General features: G+C 45.2%; 1 protein-coding gene and 1 long non-coding RNA gene across 2 annotated transcripts; one reads left to right on the top strand and one right to left on the bottom strand.

Moving 5' to 3' along the window:
• The first annotated feature begins 2,049 nt into the window (after positions 1-2,049).
• LOC113425762 (2'-5'-oligoadenylate synthase 3-like) lies at positions 2,050-10,300 on the top strand. The gene is made up of 6 exons (XM_026688013.2): positions 2,050-2,427; positions 5,051-5,333; positions 6,500-6,673; positions 7,729-7,952; positions 9,002-9,149; positions 9,687-10,300. The coding sequence occupies exons 1-4, from the start codon at positions 2,257-2,259 to the stop codon at positions 7,764-7,766; spliced, it is 666 nt and encodes a 221-aa protein (XP_026543798.2). The 5' UTR covers positions 2,050-2,256; the 3' UTR covers positions 7,767-7,952; positions 9,002-9,149; positions 9,687-10,300.
• A 2,743-nt stretch (positions 10,301-13,043) lies between these two features.
• On the bottom strand, positions 13,044-15,304 carry LOC113425765 (uncharacterized). The gene is made up of 3 exons (XR_015745240.1): positions 14,100-15,304; positions 13,319-13,548; positions 13,044-13,164 (listed from the first exon to the last, which is right to left on the bottom strand). It is a non-coding gene; the product is annotated as an uncharacterized LOC113425765 (long non-coding RNA).
• Between the last annotated feature and the right edge of the window lie 3,536 nt (positions 15,305-18,840).

The raw sequence follows: 18,840 nt of genomic DNA, 5'->3' as shown, positions 1-18,840 counted from the left end.
ACACCTGGATGGATCCTGCAACCAATTTTGGTCACCCCACTACAAAAAAAAAAAAAAAGAAAAAAGACTTTGGAAAAAGGGCAGAGAAGAGCAATGAAGAGGATCAAAGGCCTGGAGTCTAAAACATATGAAGAATGGCTGCAGGATTTGGGTTGGGCCTGTCTAGAGAAAAGAAGGACCAGGGGGGGACAGGATAGGAGTTTTCCAATATTTGAGGGGCTGCCACAAAAGAAGAGGGGGTCAAGTTATTCTCCAAAGCACCAGAAGGCCAGACAGGAAACAATGGATGGTAGAGAAGCAATCTGGAATTAAGGAGAAAATTCCTAACTTTGAGGACAATTAACCAGGGGAACAGCTTGCCACCAGAACTTGTGTGCTCCATCACTGGAGGTTTTTGAGAAGAGAGTGGACTGCCACTTGTCTGAAAAGGTGTAGGGAGCAAGGGGCTGGACTAGAAGACCTCCAAGGTCCCTTTCAATCATGTTTACTATTAAAAGGACGTCTACCAAAACAAAGCAGTCACCAACTGAACAAGGAGAGATTCAACCTGGAAATAAGGAGACAGGGAGAACCATCCACCAACGGAACAGAAGTTGCCTTTGGAAGTTGTGGGAGTTTCATCACTGGAAGCTTTCAAGAACAGACTGAATCTATCAGAAATGGTGTAGGGTCTCCTGCTTGGGGGGGGGGGGTTGGACTAGATGACCTACAAGGTCCCTTCCAACTCTGTTGTTCTATATTCAATGGGACAGCTTGCCTTCAGGAGCTGTGGGAGCGTCATCCCTGGAGGCTTTCAAGAAGAGACGGGACTGCCATTTGCCAGAAATGGTGTAGGGTCTGCTGCTTGGGCGGAGGAGGTGGGGTTGGACTAGATGACCTACAAGGTCCCTCCCAACTCTGTTAATCTGTATCTGTGTCTTTCAAGCCAGGCTCTCTTTGCTCTCTCTATAAAGATACCAGTAATTCAGAATAAGAAGCGTTTGCGTCTCGCTGCTGCCATCTAGTAGTCACTCACGCTAGGAATTTTCTTTTTTATATATACACTTTTATACATGCTGGGCACTACTACGGGTAGTCCTCGACTTACAACAGCTCACTTAGTGACCGTCCAAAGTTTCAACGGCACTGTAGAACGTGACTTACAACCGTTTCCCACACTTACGACCCCTGCAGCAATCCCCCAAGGGTCACGCGATTTACCTTCAGATGCTTGACAGGTGACTCCGGTGGCCTCAAGGTGGACCTCTCGCCTCCCAATCAGGGAGGCTGTGAGTTCGATCCTTGGTAGAGGCTGATCTTTGGGAGAGACTCTCCCGCTCCGCAGGTCATCTTTTTATTTAATCACATATTTCATGATAACACTTTTAATAATCCTGTAAGTATTGATAAGGGCCTTTCTGGAGATCTAGATATTGATAATACCTTGGAGGTCTTCCAATCCAGGGGTCCCCAAACCCTCCCCCCAGGCCCTGGGGGCTGCGGTCTGTTCAGAACCATTCAAAACACAACTTGAGAGGGGGAAGGAGAGGAGGAGAGGAAAAGGAAAGAGGGAAGGAGGGGAGAAGGCAGAGAAGAAGGAAAGAGACGGAAAGAGATGGATCGTTGATGTAAAATTGAAAATAGGATGTATTATAAAGGAAAATGCATAATACAAATATTTATTTAAAAAAACACACCCACAACTTCTGGAAGTGAGTAGTTCCACTGGTGAATGCTTTCTCGCTCTCAGGACATGGTTTCAGAGCCTGTATAAAGGCGTAAACGCTTTAATAAAATCTGAGTACTTAAGTTATACAAACTTAATATAATCCAGTTTATATAACCCAGCACTCAGATTTTATTAGAGCGTTTAAGCTCCGAAACCATGTCCTGACAGCGAGAACCATTCACCGGCGGAACTGCTCGCCTCTAGAAGTTGCTTTATATTTATATTATAAATACATACATACTGCCATTTGTCAGGAATGGTGTAGGGTCTCCTGCTTGGGGGTGGTTGGACGAGATGACCTACAAGGTCCCTTCCAACTCTGATAATCTAATTTCCTTCAGCCGGTTTCCGTGGGACAAGATTCCCCGGGAGGCGCCTCCTCCAGCCGCCCCCTGTTTTCAGCCGCCTCCCGGCCTTCCAAGTGCTCCACCCTCCCTCCGTTTCCTGGTAGGGAAACGAAACTGGTCCTAAGGAAACGAAACGAAGCCAGAGAAGCCGCTGGGCTTTAACCGGAGGGTTCCGTTGGAAATCCACTCCGCTGCCTGGTCATGGCCTCCCTCGACCGCGTCGGATCAGGGGGCCTGGACAAGTTCCACCATGACCACCTGCAGCCCAACGATAAGTTTCTCCAAGCCATCGACTGCATCTGCGACTTTCTCAAGAGGCGCTGCTTCCAGGATGCGTCCTGGCGTGGGATTAAAGTGCTGAAGGTGGTGAAGGTGAGCGGAGGACGGGCGGGCAACAGGCAGGATCCCGGGATGGAGCTGGGGTGTGGGGGGGAGAGACTCTGCCCGGGGAAGGGAGACGGTGTTGGGAAGGGCTTTCCCCACCACCACTAGGCAAGCTGTCCTGCCTTGCAGCTTTATTGGCTCTTGCAATAATATTCTGTTGCCTGAGGGGCAAACGACATGGGTTTTGTAGTTCGTTAACCCACGTAGATACTTCGTATTTTAATTTGATTTGTTTTCTCTCTTTTAAAATTGGCGTTCAGGTTCATTAGCTTTTAACATTCCTTTCTCCCCAGTTTAAAATAAGTTTTTATCAAATATTTTTAAAAATAATAATTGTCTACATAAACAGGGTGTCAGTCTGAGTACAGTGGATTTTGAGAAATAGTCAATAGTTAATAACAGTAATATTCATAGCATTAATAATGATCACATAATAATAACAGTATTTCCTTATCTATTTTAGCCTGCCTTTCTTATGTAATTAATTGTTCTTTTATGCTTCCAAATTTCTAACTTCTGTTTCTGCTAGTTGGCCATTGGTAAAACAAACTTTTAACAAGCTGGAGACTAGCTCCAGATAACAAAACATTTGTTAGTACAAATTGGGGTCTGGTTTAATCTCTTTTGTGAACTCCAAACAATCTTTTTTCCTTACAATGGTGCCCCTTCTGACGTCAGACCTCATTTTAATGAACATGTGTGATATTATGGGGTGCATATATGTAACATGTTTGACTACATGTAACTGATTTCCTATGCAAAGGGGAGATTTATTTGACCCTGCCCAATCAATTTTCCTCTTGCTGTTTTGTGTTAACTATAAAAAGGAGTGAAATATGGGGCTCCAGGTTTGACAGGTTTAACAGATAAACAAGAGTTGGAAAGGACCTTGCAGGTCATCTATCTAGTCCAGGAGTCGCCAACCTTTTGGACTTCAGGGACCACCAAACTCATAATTTTAAATCCTGCAGAGACCCTGGGAAAATCCCCCCAAAAGTCTGCAGGAAAATCCCCCACCCCGTTTTCCTACTGATCAATCTTCAGCTCTGTTCTGATGGGGGGAGAGAGAGAGACTTTTGGCTTCATGCAAGGAAAGCAGCAGAAGCAGCCAAAGTCTTTCTTTCTCTCCCCAAACTCCGCCAGAAATGAGTCTTTGTGAGACTTGTCGTGCTGGCGCAACAGACTCATTTCTGGCGGAGTTTGGGGAGAGAAAGAAAGACTTTGGCTGCTTTCCTTGAGTGCAGCCAAAAACAGAAGAAGAAAGAAGCAGAAAGAAGCAGCCCAGTGGCCAGGCCAGGTGCGTGGGGTGAGTGGGGCAAGTTTCCCCCCTCCGCCCTTTCCCCCCTCCCCTCACTACCTTGTGTTGTTCGCAATGCAAGCGATGCAAGCCTTGTGTTCCTGCACAGCCTGGATTAATTGCTTTGGGGGAGTGACATTTCTCTGTGGACCACCAAAATTTTATCAGGGACCACCAGTGGTTCCCGGCCCACTGGGGTTGGTGACCATTGTTCTAGTCTAGCCCAAGCAGAAGACACTACACCAGTTCTGACAGGTTCTCTCTCTCCTCTTTCATAGAGAGATCCCATTTTATCCTAACAAACTGCTTTTAAAATAATCTTCCCACTCAGTTGTTTCTTTGGGAAGGTAAACTGAGGGCAGAACTCAGGGCCAGATTTGGCTTTCAGTCAGAACTGGGTGGCCACACACTAGGCAGGGTGGGGGGAGGCAGTATCCGATGAGCCTGTTTTTTCCCCCTCCCCAGCTCTGCTGGTATAGCTTAACAGAATATCAGAATAACAGAGTTGGAAGGGGCCTTGGAGGTCTTCTAGTCCAACCCCCTGCTGAGGCAGGAGACTCTATATACGATGTCACACAAATGGCTGTCCATTTTTTTTCTTAAAATCTTCTAGTGTTGGAGCATTCACAACTTCTGTAGGCAAAATGTTCCAGATTGTTTTAATGTTAGCAAATAGTCAGGAAATCACTTGAAGAAATGGTGGTGTGTGTTTGTGTGTGTGAGACAGTTCTCCCCAGCAGCGCCTCTGCTTTCCAATGGACCTGCTGTGTAGGATGTCCGAAGCTGTTAGTGTCTAATCTCCCCACATTTAGTCAGAAGGGAGAAGCAGCCCTTCGTTGCTGGAAATAACCACCTAGCTGGCACCGCAGCATTGACCCAACAGCTGCCAGCCTGATTGATCAGTGTGAGAATCCTGGCGACCTCATGACCTCATCCCTCTTGGAGAGGGGGTGTCACAACAATATAGAAGAGATTTGGTTTCTTCTAAACCCTTTTTGCAGCTTCTTTGTCCTGCAACCAACCCTAGGATTTCGCCCATCCCAGAAATAGAACAATTAGACTCTGAGGAGGTTGAAAACTGGATTATCCAGTGGGCAAGGAAGACCCTGATGCCAAGAGCCCTGGGGAAAAATATATATTATTATCAGGAAACGTGTTCTTGGTGGTGTGCTAGGCACAAACCAAATTGTTACTTCCTTCCTCCTCCTCCTAATGGCAACCAGGCGATGGCAACAGCACCTATTATGTGTATCTCTTGGTGCAAACAGCCAGGAGTCTCACTACTTGAAACCCTCCCTTTTCCCTTTTTCTCAGGGAGGATCGCTGGGAAAAGGCACATCCATGAAAAATGGGTCAGATGCTGACCTGGTGCTGTTCTTGAACATCTTCAAAAGTTACACCGAGCAGGAAAACAACCGGAAGATGGTCATTGAGGAGATTGAAAGGCGGCTCAATGAATGCCAGGAGTTGCTGAATCTGGAAGTTTTCTTTGAGAAGTTCAAGTGGCCCAACCCTCGGGTGCTCCAATTCAAGTTACATTCAAAAGAGTCAGATGATTCCATTGACTTTGATGTCCTGCCGGCCTACAATGCCCTAGGTGGGTTTTCTTCCTGAGCAAGGGGGGGAAAAAACCTTTCCCCCCTCCCCAGCTAGGGGTGGGCAGGGACCACCAGAGCCATAGGAGACCTGTTTGTCTTCTAAAACAGGGCCTCTAATCCCAGGGCCACAACCTGTTCGAAACTGAGCTGTGGGAGAGATTTAACAGATTTAACAGATAATCAGAGTTGGAAGGGACCTTGGAGGTCATCTAGTCCAACCCCCTCTCCCAAGCAGGAGACCCTACACCATTTCTGACAGATGGCAGATGTCTGGCCTTTAGAAAATAGCTTGACCCCCTCCTCCTCTCTGGGGCAGCCCCTCACATACTGGAAGGCTGCTCTCCTGTCTCCCCTGGTCTTTCTCTTCCCTAGACTAGCCAGGCCCAGTTCCTGCAACCATTCTTCATATGCCTTAGTCTCCAGTCTCCTAATCATGATGGTGAAGAGCATGTGTGAAGCTCTTCTCGCCAAAGTGGAGGGCACTTGTGCTCACACACACAAAGCTCCATTTTCACGAATGGAGCTTCGCGTGCAAGTGAAAGTACCTTCCATTTGCAGGAGTAGGGTTTTGCGTATGAGTGCAAGACCCCTTCACTTGCACGCAAACCTCCCCTTGTGAGAGCAGAGGGTGTGTGCCCCCACCGCTCACAGAAAGAGAGAAATAGAGCACCTACCACTCACACATTCCCCCCCTGCCCCCACCCCTGTGCTGGGCTGGGCCCCCAAGCTGAAAAGGTTGGGGACCGCTGCTCTAAACTGAATGTCAGTAAGTTGTGGAAGCAATTCAGAAATTCTGACAAATGAACAGGCAACTGAAGAGCAGGCAGAAAAATTCTCTTCCTGCCATCATTTCCAAGGAAGGGAGAACATGGGCAAGGTTTTTCTGGGTGGAAAGGGCTGGCCTTAGACCTATTTTAAGGGGGTGTGACTGTTGGTCTGCTTTGCACCCACCTGGCTTCCTCAGTTTCCCCGCAGTCCCAGCAGAGATTCAGGAGGGTGTCTCTTTCCCAGGCTTACTTCAGGAGCAAAGGAGCTCATAGTTAGACCTGAAGCAGTTGAAGGTTCCTTGTTCCACTGAAGAAATTGGGTAAGATTCTGAGTTTACAAAGTTGGTGGAGAATTTTAAAAAGGGCTTTTGAGGCCTAGTTGCATTTTCTCTTGACAGGCCAATATGTTCAACGCTCCAGGCCTGACCCTCAGATATACGTCGATCTGATACTCACAGGCAAACGTGGCGAGTTCTCTCCCTGCTTCACGGAGCTGCAGAAGGATTTCATAGTGCGACCGTACCACCAAGCTGAAGAACCTCATCCGCCTGGTGAAACACTGGTACAAAGAGGTCTGTTGTCTGGAGAATTGATTCAGGGTCCCAATTTATGGTTTTCCCACGACTAAGAGTTTGTAGGAGGGTTGTTGAAGTCAATCTTTCTTAGGAAACCCTCCCAGCCCCATCTCAATGCTTTGAGTAGAGTAGAATAGAATAGAATAATAGAATAAATAGAATAGAATAGAATAGAATAGAATAGAATAGAATAGAATAGAATAGAATAGAATAGAATAGAATAGAATAGAATAGAATAGAATAGAATAGAATGCTTTATTGGCCAAGTGGGATTGGACACACAAGGAATTTGTCTTGGTGCAAATGCTCTCAGTGTACATAATAGAAAAGAGACATTCGTCACAGTCGAGAATCATCAGGTGCAACACTTAGGATACAAATAAGCCATCAAATCATACTAGGAAACAGTCAATATAAATCGTAAGGATATAAGCAACAAAGTTACAGTCATACAGTCACAAGTGGGAAGGGATGGGTGATAGAAACGATGAGAAGATTAATAGTAATAGTAGTGCAGACTTTGTCAATAGTTGAACAGTGTTGAGGGAATTATTTGTTTAGCAGAGTGATGGCGTTTGGGAAAAAACCATCCTTGTGTCTAGTTGTTCTGGTGTACAATGCTCTGTAGCGTCGTTTTGAGAGTAGGAGTTGAAACAGTTTATGTCTGGGATGTGAGGGTTCTGTAGTTATTTTCACAGCCCTCTTTTTGACTCGTGCAGTATGAAGGTCCTCCATGGAAGGCAGGTTGTTAGCCATTGTTTTTTCTGCAGTTCTTTGGGATACTATACAGGTAATCCTTGACTTACGACCACAATTAAGCCCAAAATTTTTCTTGTTAAGTGAGGCAAGTGTTAAGCAACATTCCTTGCCACAGTTGTTAAGTGAATCACTGCAGTTGATAAGTTAAAATAAATGAAATCTGTTTCAGGGTATCTGCCTTAAAATGGGACTAATTATTGACAAGGTAGTCAAGGGTAGATTGTCTTTAGTCAGGCTTCCTCATTCAAATAGTGCAGTGAGTTTTATTTGAACTGCTTTTCTGTGTAACCCAGGTGAAGGAAAACTCAATCCCCCCAAAGTATGCCCTTGAGCTACTAACGGTCTACGCATGGGAGCAAGGAAGTGGACAAACCCAGTTCAACATGGCCGAGGGTTTCCGGACAGTGTTGTGGCTCATTGAGAACTATAAGGAGATTCTTATCTATTGGACGGAATACTATGATTTTCACAATGAGATCATCAAGCAGTATTTACAGGAGCAACTCTGTAAAAAGAGGTCAGTCTCCCACCTTGGATTCCAAGGCAGTTGTTTTTCAAAAATCAGTAATGAGATTTGTCATAGTGGAGAAAGTCCTGCAACAACAGCTCCCAGCGAGTTTCAAATTGGAGTAAAATGCTAACACTTTTTGAGCTGTTGCTACCTTTTGGTTGCCTTATGCATCGATGTTTCTTCCTTTTTGGAGTGGCGAGAGCAAAACAGCTGTGAAACAAAGAATATGATGTGTGTGTGTGTGTGTGTGTGTGTCCAACTTCTCTTCTTCCCTTGCGAAATTAATCCTGAAGTTCTAGCTTGACTTTCATTTGACCTAGGAAGACCATTTATGAATCTGGTGGTCACTAGAAGACACACCACTCTTTGCTGCCATCTATCTGAATTTTTGCAACCTAGCTATTTTTGCAATAGCCCTACTATTGGTGTAGTTGTAAAATGGTAGATCCACCAAATACTGACGTTAATGGAAAGTACTTACTCTAGGAAAGCTGAGAACAATATTTTCTAAGACCTAGAAAATGCCTGGTTTCAATAAGCTTTTGGCTGGGTTGGCACAAAATGCTCAAGCAAGTACATCTTCTAATCCCACGTAATACTCTCAAATACATGTTATCAGACTGGTTGGGTTCACACAGCAAGTTAAGCCACGAAATAACTAAGGTTAGTAGTTCTATGGAGACTGCCAGTAAGGATTTGACTGATCTTGGATGTGTTGGGTGAACAGCCAGGCGGGACAACTTGCCATGGAACAAAAATTACATTAATATCAAAGAAATGAGAGAATAAAATTGTTAAAGGATGCAAAAGGAAGGATAAAACAAAATGTAAATGACAAAAATTATAGAATGATTTGTAAAATTATTTTAAATAATTACATTGAATTGTTGGCCGCAGAGAGTTGTCCCATTGCTCAGCTGGCCTGCTCCAGTTGGCAGCTCTTCTTTCATGTGAAAAATCTAAATCTGTTAACAGACGTGGGAAATTTCAAGAGAACTGAACTCATCTGCTCCAGCCTGCAACATATGATTCTAACTTCCTTTATTGCAATTCAGGCCAGTGATCCTTGATCCAGCAGATCCAACTGCAAACTTCGGAGAGGCAAAAGGCTGGGATCGGCTTGCAGAAAAGGCGATACGTTACGCTTCCATGAATTGCTGTCGGAACCGAAATGATTCTTTGGTTAAACCCTGGCGTGTCCCGGTGAGGGAAAAGAATGGCAAAGTTGCATTTTTTCTGGGTTTCTCTGGGATAAGAAGCCGTGGTGATACAGTGGTTAGAATGCAGGACTGCAGGCTACTCCAGGCCACTGCCGGCTGCCGGGATTGTCAAGCGGCATATAAGTCCAAGTGCTATTGCTGCTGTAAGTTGACTCTGCCCACTCTGTCAAGAGTTCGATCTTGACCAGCTCAAGGTTGAATAAGCCTTGCATCCTTCCGAGGTCGTTAAAATGAGGACCTCTCTGAGCTGACTTGTTTTCTTGCAAACGTTCCACGATCCTACTAAATAACATCATCAGTGCTAGAAGGGAATGAGGTTTGTGGAGCTTGGTTGTTTTCTTGCAGACCTTTCATGATCTAAACTAGGTAACATCATCAGTTGGCCACAACTGTTAACAGCAAGTTGGCCACAGCAAATTATCCCATTCCGAGTTGCAGGGATTAGGATAAAGGAACAGATTTTCCACAGAGTTCCAGACATCACCAAATAACAAACGGTCCATTTTTGTGTCTTTTCTAGCTGGCAAAGGAAGTGCCTTGGGGGGAAGGATGGTCCTATTGCACTTTATTATGAAGAGACCCCATGTGGATCTGAAATGCTGGGGTGGAAGCAGCTTAATGGCAATGCGCTTTGGCTTTTAATACTTCTTCGGCAGCTCAACTATATGGGAAAATCAGGAATTACACTTATATACGACGCTAAAGAAACAATCTGAAATGGATGAAGACGTGATTTTAAAAGCCAACTTAGTTTGAGGAATTCATGACATGGAAGAGAAGCCATCATTCATCTATGGTGGGATATGGTGGGATTCAAGAATGAAATCCATCCTAGAGTTGCATTTGGTGACTTCCAATTGTAGTCATGTTTACTTTATGTTGGTGTGTATTTTGCATATTCATGTGCAGAAATTGCAGGTAAAGGGGCTGGCTTTAAGGAAACATATCATGCTGTTACTATATCTCAGGAAAATTGGGCATAGCCTGGAGAGGAATTGTGGTAGAAAAACTAGGTAGAAAGACTTATTACTTAATTTTGTTAAATGATATTTCTTCCTATGATATGCTTTGAAATTAAAGTTATTATTATTTTTGCTATGCTTTGTTTAATAAACATTTTCAGCTTTGGTTGCATTTACGCTTTTATTGATTTTGAGTCCACAAACTTCCCGTGCACACTCTTCAAACCATGTCCATCTTGCAAGCATTTTGTGCACGAGTTTAAGGGTGGGGTAGACACATTGGTGTGGGGGGTTTTCCTGTCCAAAAGTTTCTGCTAAAAGTTCAGAAAATTAAAATTTTTCTTTTCCCCTTGGTTCACTTGAGTGACGTTTTCATCAAAATGCCCTACAGTTGTATGGAAGGTGGTTAGACACCTGCAACAATCACCAAGGTGTTTTGTGTATGCCTTGCTGTACAACTCCCTACCTGGGTTTGCAAATTACTAAACTCCTAGTTTCTCTTTGTCTTTCAACTTGATATTTAGCAGGGACTGAATTACCAATAGCAACAGCAAAAGCACGTAGACTTATATTTCACCTCATAGTGCTTCACCTCAGGGGTCCCAAACCCCTGGTTCATTGACCAGTACTGATCCATAGCATGTCACAAACCAGATTGTGCGAACAAGTGAAGCCCCACATGCGAGATGCAGGCAGCATGTGAAACCAGGCCCCCCTCTGGTCCATGGAAAAACCACTTAACAGGGCAGGAAAGATCATAAAATGGGGAAAAACCAACTTCACAGATGAAATGTGTTTGAATATTAGCAGCTCTGGTGGGTAGTTGGGCTGTTGGTTTCAGCTCCAAGCTGGGCAATTTGATTGCAAATATTGCATCACCATTCGAGGAGACGCCGTCAGTGCGTTTTGAAGTGGGCTCAAAGCTGGTTGCTGCTGTGAAGCTGAAACTCCCGTTTTGCATTTGGAAGATATTTCTTTTCAGGTGGGGAGGGGGAGTAGAACTCCTTAGTACCAGAGTGGGTTAATAGTAGTAATAACACAGGAAATACTAATGCTCTGATGGTCATTTCAAAAAATCCTTTCTTAGCACAAGCCCCTAGAAGCCAAGAGGAACATACGTGACAAATTTCAAGTTTGTAAGTTTTACGGTTCTGGAGTTTTTGTGATGATGCGCGAGGAGTATTTTGCTTTTATATATATATAGATGAACAGCAGAAAAACAAAATGACTTTTCTGCAGCACTGATCAAGCCACCTCACTTTCCCCATGCCAGTTAAATGTCGCTGAATTTCTGTTTCTGGAAGAGGCTACGGGAAACACAGAACAAGCTTTATCAAACTCAAGAGGCCATTTCCAGAAGGGCTTACCTTCGCTGCAATCATTAGAACAGAACCTCCAGTTTGAGAGGCAGTCTATCCCAAGATTTCAGTTGCTGAGCCATAAAAATAGGGTTTTGTGTCATTCTTGGGCCCTTTTGCCCCCAAAGGGATCTCCTCTTACAAGTCACCCTGAAGGAGATACACGACCTCACCTTGACCCGCTTACTTTTGAGGGTGATGCATAGGTATCCAGCAAGTCCTCTTCTTCCTCATCATCCTCCAGACCGCAAAGATTTAAGACTCAACCACAAAATAGGGGGGGGGGGGTTAGGCTAGAAGACCTCCCAAATCCCTTCCAACTGTTATTCTGAATGAGAGGGAACTTTCTCACCTACATGGGTGGCAAGATTGTTGAGCTCCTTGGATCTCCTTTTTAAAGTGATGTACATATGTGTTTTGTAGGGTTTTTTTTTTTTTTGAACACTTTTGAAACTGTAAGCTGCCTACAACTGTTTGGAGTCACAGTTGACCTCTAGATTTAATAAAAGGAGGGAGAAGGGAATCCACCCTTCCTATCAAGGGGAAGTGAGGAAATGCTTTGTGATGCCAAATTCTGTACAAACACGTAGACTCTCCAATCATACCTCCAGTGTCCCCTTTTGGGTCAACATGAGAATATTTCTAATAAAATATTATTTGAAATACCCACCCAATGGAAACAAAATGAAAACACAAGGAAATCATAAACACAGCAGGTTTTATTATAGAAGATCTTGTAGGACAGAAGTGCATTTTCCAGTGAGGTTGTTCTATTTTTTTATTTGTTTAGAAGACACATATCTCTGAATGGCCATCCACACAACACCAGAGGTATATAATTTCTTTCTTACAGAATTTCTCAGTGGACAGAAAAAGAATGAAGAGTTCTCCATTTTTCTGAGGCATAGCCTTAGAAATTGAAAGGACAGAAAATCTCTCTTTCGACAAGAAATACTCAATTATCTGTCCCTTCACCCCAGATTACAATATTACTGATCAAAATAGGCAGGATTTTAAACCCACACAAAGACACAATTCAGAAAGTTCCCTATGAATTGAAGTATGAAAAGTCACAAGGATTAGAGATCTCTATGGAAAAAAGATTTACACTAAAACAAAAACCTGGCCCTAATAGAGACCACATAACAGCGAAGCTCAACAACCTTCCTAGTTCAAGATAAGGATTAAAAATTCAAATTTGGCTCGTAATTTCTTCATAATGATAACCTATATTTTTTTTATTGCATTGAAAGTAAAGGATGGGGGTGGGAATATAACAAGGTACTTTTTCCTGCATAATACTGGTTAAAAAGATTAATCTGTTTTCAGTAGAAAAAATAACAGGCATGCATCTTTACAAAGAAGTACTTGAAAAATACAAACAATCCCCCTTTTGCCTTGCCAGTGTTTGCTGTTAGATATATTGTTGAAACTGCTACTGTCCCTTCCTCTTTGGACTGAAGGCTTCATAGGGACTCAGTCAGAAGGTCACCTTGGATTTGAAACTGCAGCAAGGTCCAATCCAGCAACGGGTTTGAGGCCACAGGCAACTGGGTCAAGTCGGTGAAGAAGCGGAGACAAAGGGTCAACTGTCGCAAGCCTTGATCTAGGTTGGGCTTCAGGAGAACGTGGGAGTTAGCAGAAAGCTTGGAGAACACGAAAGCCTTTCCATCCAAACCTGAGGAAGAAAGAAGGGAGAGAAGACCATGAAAGAAGGGTGGGTTTCATGCCCACAGAGCTATTCAAACACACCTTGCATGAACCCATGGTGGATTCAAGGTGGATTCAAGGTGGATTCAAGGTGAAAGTCCCACCATGGAATGAAGACTTGCCTGTGTTGGTCAAGATCCCTGGAACACCGAAGATCACAAGGACTGTACAAAGCAACAGGCGGTCTTCTCCACGATGTCACCCAGCATAGCCACCAGTTTCTGAAATCAGCTGCTTGAAGGGCCGCCAGAGATCCTCTAAACGTGGCTGTCTTTAAGTTAGAGAGACGTTTTCAGCAGTTGAGAAGGTTCCTCCTGCTTTGAACAGAGTCCTCAAAACGCTCCTCCAGGGTCTGTTTGCAAAGAAGCACCAAACAAGGGAGACAGATGGAGAAACAGCTGTTAAGATATTATGGTCTGGCACATGAGATAATGTCATGGCAGATTCAGGTATGCAGCCAGCCTCAAAACGAACACTCTGGCAGGTTCTTCTCCAAAACTCAAAAGAAAACCCAATTTCATCCACCTTAACATAAATCTAAAATTTCACTATGCTTATCTTTATAATTATGATGAAAATGACTGCTTGCTATTTTATACCCATTTGGCAATTCGAGGCAACGCTATATATCAGGCTGTCTCACTAGTGGCCACAATTTGGGCTGGCAAATTATTAAGCAAAGTGATCACTAAGGGAAACTGACTGGGCAGGGGGGAAGGATAGCTGACCAGTGGCGAGGGGGCCAGAGGAGGAATGCCCAGGATAGCTCAGGCTAAGTTGGACATGAAATTGTAGCCACAATCAATTGTCCTCGTGGGGCCTTCTCAAACTCTAAGAACCACGGCCAAATTATGCCAGGCAAGCAAAGTACAAAATCTGTTCTCCATCAGCAGCCACACCTACCATTAAAATGGGCAGTCCGGTCAGTACAGTGGAGGCAGCATCACGTCGCCGGAGCTTGTAGAGTTTTTGGATGGTAGTGCAGTTTCCTCTACGGAGTTGGTTGGCTCAGTCAAGCCCTACATTGCTTTCGGCTGATCTCTCTGTTCTGCAAGTCTCGGGCACTCTGGGTCAGCTCCTCGGCCCCCGTTTTGGCCTCTTGGAAATGGCCTGCCGCAACTACCAGGAGGGCACGTCTCCATGAGGCAGCCGGGTCAGGTGTGGAGTCCAGTTGTTCGTGTGTTAGTGGGTTTGCAACCAGTTGAGAGGCTGAAGGAGGCGGGGGTGTGACCACTAGATGGTCTGGTTTTCTCCCTGGGTGGTCTGTTCTCTCTGGGTGGTCTGGTTTCTCTCTGGGTGGTCTGGTTTTCTCTTTGGGTGGTCTGGTTTTCTCCCTGGGTGGTCTGGTTTTCTCTCTAGGTGGTCTGGTTTTCTCTCTGGGTGGTCTGGTTTTCTCCTGGGTGGTCTGGTTTTCTCCCTGGGTGGTCTGGTTTTCTCTCTGGGTGGTCTGGTTTTCTCTCTGGGTGGTCTGGTTTTCTCCCTGGGTGGTCTGGTTTTCTCCTGGGTGGTCTGGTTTTCTCTCTGGGTGGTCTGTTCTCCCTGGGTGGTCTGTTGGTGGAACCTATTTGGTTAGGTGGAAGCGCTTTTTGATGGCTTCCTGTGAAAGGCTTGGGAAGTGCGGGGCAAGAAGGCTGAAGAGTGCCTTCCTCATCATCCTCTTCCTCCCAGAGCCTGTTGGCATGCAGTCACAAGGCCACATCATCCTTGGGGGTCCATGCCAGGTGCTTATTGGGTAGGACAGCTACATGCTCAGCATTCACCTCTGCCAGGTGACAGTGTGACTGGTGTTTGCCGAGGGCCCGTTTCGTCTTGAAACGGAGACCACAGAAGCGCGGGAAGCTGGGATTTTCTGCTCTGTTCTGGCTGCCAGAATCATTGGCACCCCCATCTCTACTGCTGGGGTCCGAAAGTCCAGGGGGGATTAGGACTCATTACTTTAGTCATGTCAGTCACCAGCAGCAAACCCTCTACAAGGTGGCTGGCCTTGCAGTGGGGTGGCTTGGGTCTTAGCTCCAGTACGGAGGGTCAGAGACACCATCCATACCTTCTCCAGCGGTCGCCACGGGGAGGCGCCCAAGCCGTGCAACTATGCTTCAATTAAGAGTCATAGTTACTCCCGCCACCTACTCTATTATCAGCCAACAGCTCTACCTAGCCTTAAAAAGGGCAGCTGAGGCTTTCTCTCTCTAGTTCTAAGGACCATCGCGATGGCCAAATTATGCCAGGCAAGGAAATTCTAAAAACCTATTATCAGCCAACAGCCACGCCTAGCCTTAAAGTGGGCCATTGAACTCTGTCCTCAAGAAACAATCAACAGGCCCAAAAGCTAACATCAGACCAACAGGCAGGAAATAATGCCCAAAGAAGGTGCCAAACACGTAAACAACAAATAGCTCAACCAAAGAACCTCAAGGCTACTTCTACCAACACTGAAACAAGAAGCCACTAATCCACTAAAACATAAGTTGGGAGCAAATTCTTTCTCCTCCTAGCACTTCACTTGTTGGTAATGAAACGTCTGCAAGAAAACCACTAAGCTCAGAGAGCACCAAGAACACCTCATTTCAAACACGAGCCACCAATGTTGTCCTGTACTGTATACAGCGCTGTATTGAAATGTATCCCCATGTTTATTTTCAGTGCTAAGAAGTCTGGTTGGTATTGGCATCATTCTTTTTAAGGAAGTGAAGGTGGGATGGAGGTGATCCAAAAGGATCGCCTTCCAGTCGGAGTACTGAGGGGGTCCTCAGGGACCGGGGGAGGCGTGCAGCTGAGCCCGCCTGACTCCTCTGGCCTGATTCGCCCTCAGTGCTCGCTCATGACTTGGAAGGGTCACCCAGTGGGAGGCCATCCTGTGTGAGACTCCCAGTGTCTCTGCGTCTCTGTTTCTGCATGTGGAGGTTTGTGTGTATGTGGGTGCGTTCAGGGATTGAACGAGACAGGCAGCGGTCATCTACCTGGCTCCTTCAGTCCAAACGACAGAGACCGGAAGCTCAGTTAGAAATGTGTATGTTTTAGATACATTGGTACCTTAGCAAGGCCCAAAGGATTTTTTTTGCCATAATTAATCCCATGTTGCCAATAGTACCTGTCAGACTTCTTGGCTAAATGTGGTGCAGAATAGTTAATGAAACCAGTCCCTTACCTTTGATGTCTTCAGTTTTGACTGATTTTACTCAGTGAGTGCTTTCTGAAATAAAATAAAAAATCATCATCACCAAATGTCCACCTGATGTTCAAAGACTAGAAAACCAATTCAACAATTTCACAAAGGGGCTTTAATGTGCTTTATGCTACCATTAAAAAGAGGAAGATACAGTGAATTGGAATGTTGTGCCCTTGAGTATAACTCAGACCCACAGTTTCTACTGTTCCCAAAATTAACACAGGTGCTATAGTTGCTCCCTGAGGATATCGCCCCCATCCCACAACGTCTAAGACTCTCTGCTAGAATTACCTGAAGAGGCTACGGCACGGTCCAACGTGGTCCAACACAGAAAGTCTTCAGCTGCAAACTCTTGACAGTCGTTGAGCTCACTTTTCGGGTTCCAAGAATCCTGGCCAAAGTTACACCAGGCAGCAAAACTCTAAAATCTGTTTTCCAACAACAGCCCCACCTACCATTAAAAAGGGCCATTGAAGTTTTCTTTCTGGTTCTAAGAACCATCGCTGTGGCCAAAGTTACGCCAAGCAAGTTAATTCTAAAATCTAGTATCAGCCAACAGCCACGCCTAGCCTTAAAGTGGGCCGTTCAGCTGTGTTTTCTAGTTCTAAGAACCATCGCTGTGGCCAAAGTTACGCCAAGCAAGTTAATTCTAAAATCTAGTATCAGCCAACAGCCACGCCTAGCCTTAAAGTGGGCCGTTCAGCTGTGTTTTCTGGTTCTAAGAACCATCGCTGTGGCCAAAGTTACGCCAAGCAAGTTAATTCTAAAATCTAGTATCAGCCAACAGCCACGCCTAGCCTTAAAGTGGGCCGTTCAGCTGTGTTTTCTAGTTCTAAGAACCATCGCTGTGGCCAAAGTTACGCCAAGCAAGTTAATTCTAAAATCTAGTATCAGCCAACAGCCACGCCTAGCCTTAAAGTGGGCCGTTCAGTTGTGTTTTCTGGTTCTAAGAACCATCGCTGTGGCCAAAGTTACGCCAAGCAAGGAAACTCTAAAATCTAGTATCAGCCAACAGCCACGCCTAGCCTTAAAGTGGGCCGTTCAGCTGTGTTTTCTGGTTCTAAGAACCATCGCTGTGGCCAAAGTTACGCCAAGCAAGGAAACTCTAAAATCTAAAATCAGCCAACTGCCACGCCTAGCCTTAAAGTGGGCCGTTCAGTTGTGTTTTCTAGTTCTAAGAACCATCGCTGTGGCCAAAGTTACGCCAAGCAAGTTAATTCTAAAATCTAGTATCAGCCAACAGCCACGCCTAGCCTTAAAGTGGGCCGTTCAGCTGTATTTTCTGGTTCTAAGAACCATCGCTGTGGCCAAAGTTACGCCAAGCAAGTTAATTCTAAAATCTAGTATCAGCCAACAGCCACGCCTAGCCTTAAAGTGGGCCGTTCAGCTGTGTTTTCTGGTTCTAAGAACCATCGCTGTGGCCAAAGTTACGCCAAGCAAGGAAACTCTAAAATCTAGTATCAGCCAACAGCCACGCCTAGCCTTAAAGTGGGCCGTTCAGCTGTGTTTTCCGGTTCTAAGAACCATCGCTGTGGCCAAAGTTACGCCAAGCAAGGAAATTCTAAAATCTAGTATCAGCCAACAGCCACGCCTAGCCTTAAAGTGGGCCGTTCAGCTGTATTTTCTGGTTCTAAGAACCATCGCTGTGGCCAAAATTACGCCAAGCAAGGAAACTCTAAAATCTATCATCAGCCAACAGCCACGCCTAGCCTTAAAAGTGGGCCGTTCAGCTGTGTTTTTGGTTCTAAGAACCATCGCTGTAGGCCAAAGTTACGCCAAGCAAGGAAACTCTAAAATCTAGTATCAGCCAACAGCCCCGCCTAGCCTTAAAGTGGGCCATTCAGCTGTGTTTTCTGGTTCTAAGAACCATCGCTGTGGCCAAAGTTACGCCAAGCAAGGAAACTCTAAAATCTAGTATCAGCCAACAACCACGCCTAGCCTTAAAGTGGGCCGTTCAGCTGTGTTTTCAGTTCTAAGAACCATCGCTGTGGCCAAAGTTATGCCAAGCAAGGAAATTCTAAAATCTAGTATCAGCCAACAGCCACGCCTAGCCTTAAAGTGGGCCGTTCAGCTGTGTTTTCTGGTTCTAAGAACCATCGCTGTGGCCAAAGTTACGCCAAGCAAGGAAATTCTAAAATCTAGTATCAGCCAACAGCCACGCCTAGCCTTAAAGTGGGCCGTTCAGCTGTGTTTTCCGGTTCTAAGAACCATCGCTGTGGCCAAAGTTATGCCAAGCAAGGAAACTCTAAAATCTAGTATCAGCCAACAGCCACGCCTAGCCTTAAAGTGGGCCGTTCAGCTGTGTTTTCTGGTTCTAAGAACCATCGCTGTGGCCAAAGTTATGCCAAGCAAGGAAATTCTAAAATCTAGTATCAGCCAACAGCCACGCCTAGCCTTAAAGTGGGCCGTTCAGCTGTGTTTTCTGGTTCTAAGAACCATCGCTGTGGCCAAAGTTACGCCAAGCAAGGAAACTCTAAA

This window comes from Notechis scutatus, chromosome 13 (genome assembly GCF_049901735.1).
Source record: "Notechis scutatus isolate UNSWTSFEM ecotype Mainland chromosome 13, rNotScu1.2, whole genome shotgun sequence".
NCBI classification, from domain to species: Eukaryota; Metazoa; Chordata; class Lepidosauria; order Squamata; family Elapidae; genus Notechis; species Notechis scutatus.
This window is presented reverse-complemented; position numbering and strand designations above follow the sequence as displayed.

Excerpts from the sequence above, each read along its gene's own strand:
- LOC113425762 (XM_026688013.2), top strand. The coding sequence starts at position 2,257 with ATGGCCTCCCTCGACCGCGTCGGATCAGGGGGCCTGGACAAGTTCCAC. Across the intron at positions 5,334-6,499 it reads GCCGGCCTACAATGCCCTAG|GCCAATATGTTCAACGCTCC; the intron begins GTGGGTTTTCTT and ends TTCTCTTGACAG. Across the intron at positions 6,674-7,728 it reads TGAAACACTGGTACAAAGAG|GTGAAGGAAAACTCAATCCC; the intron begins GTCTGTTGTCTG and ends TGTGTAACCCAG.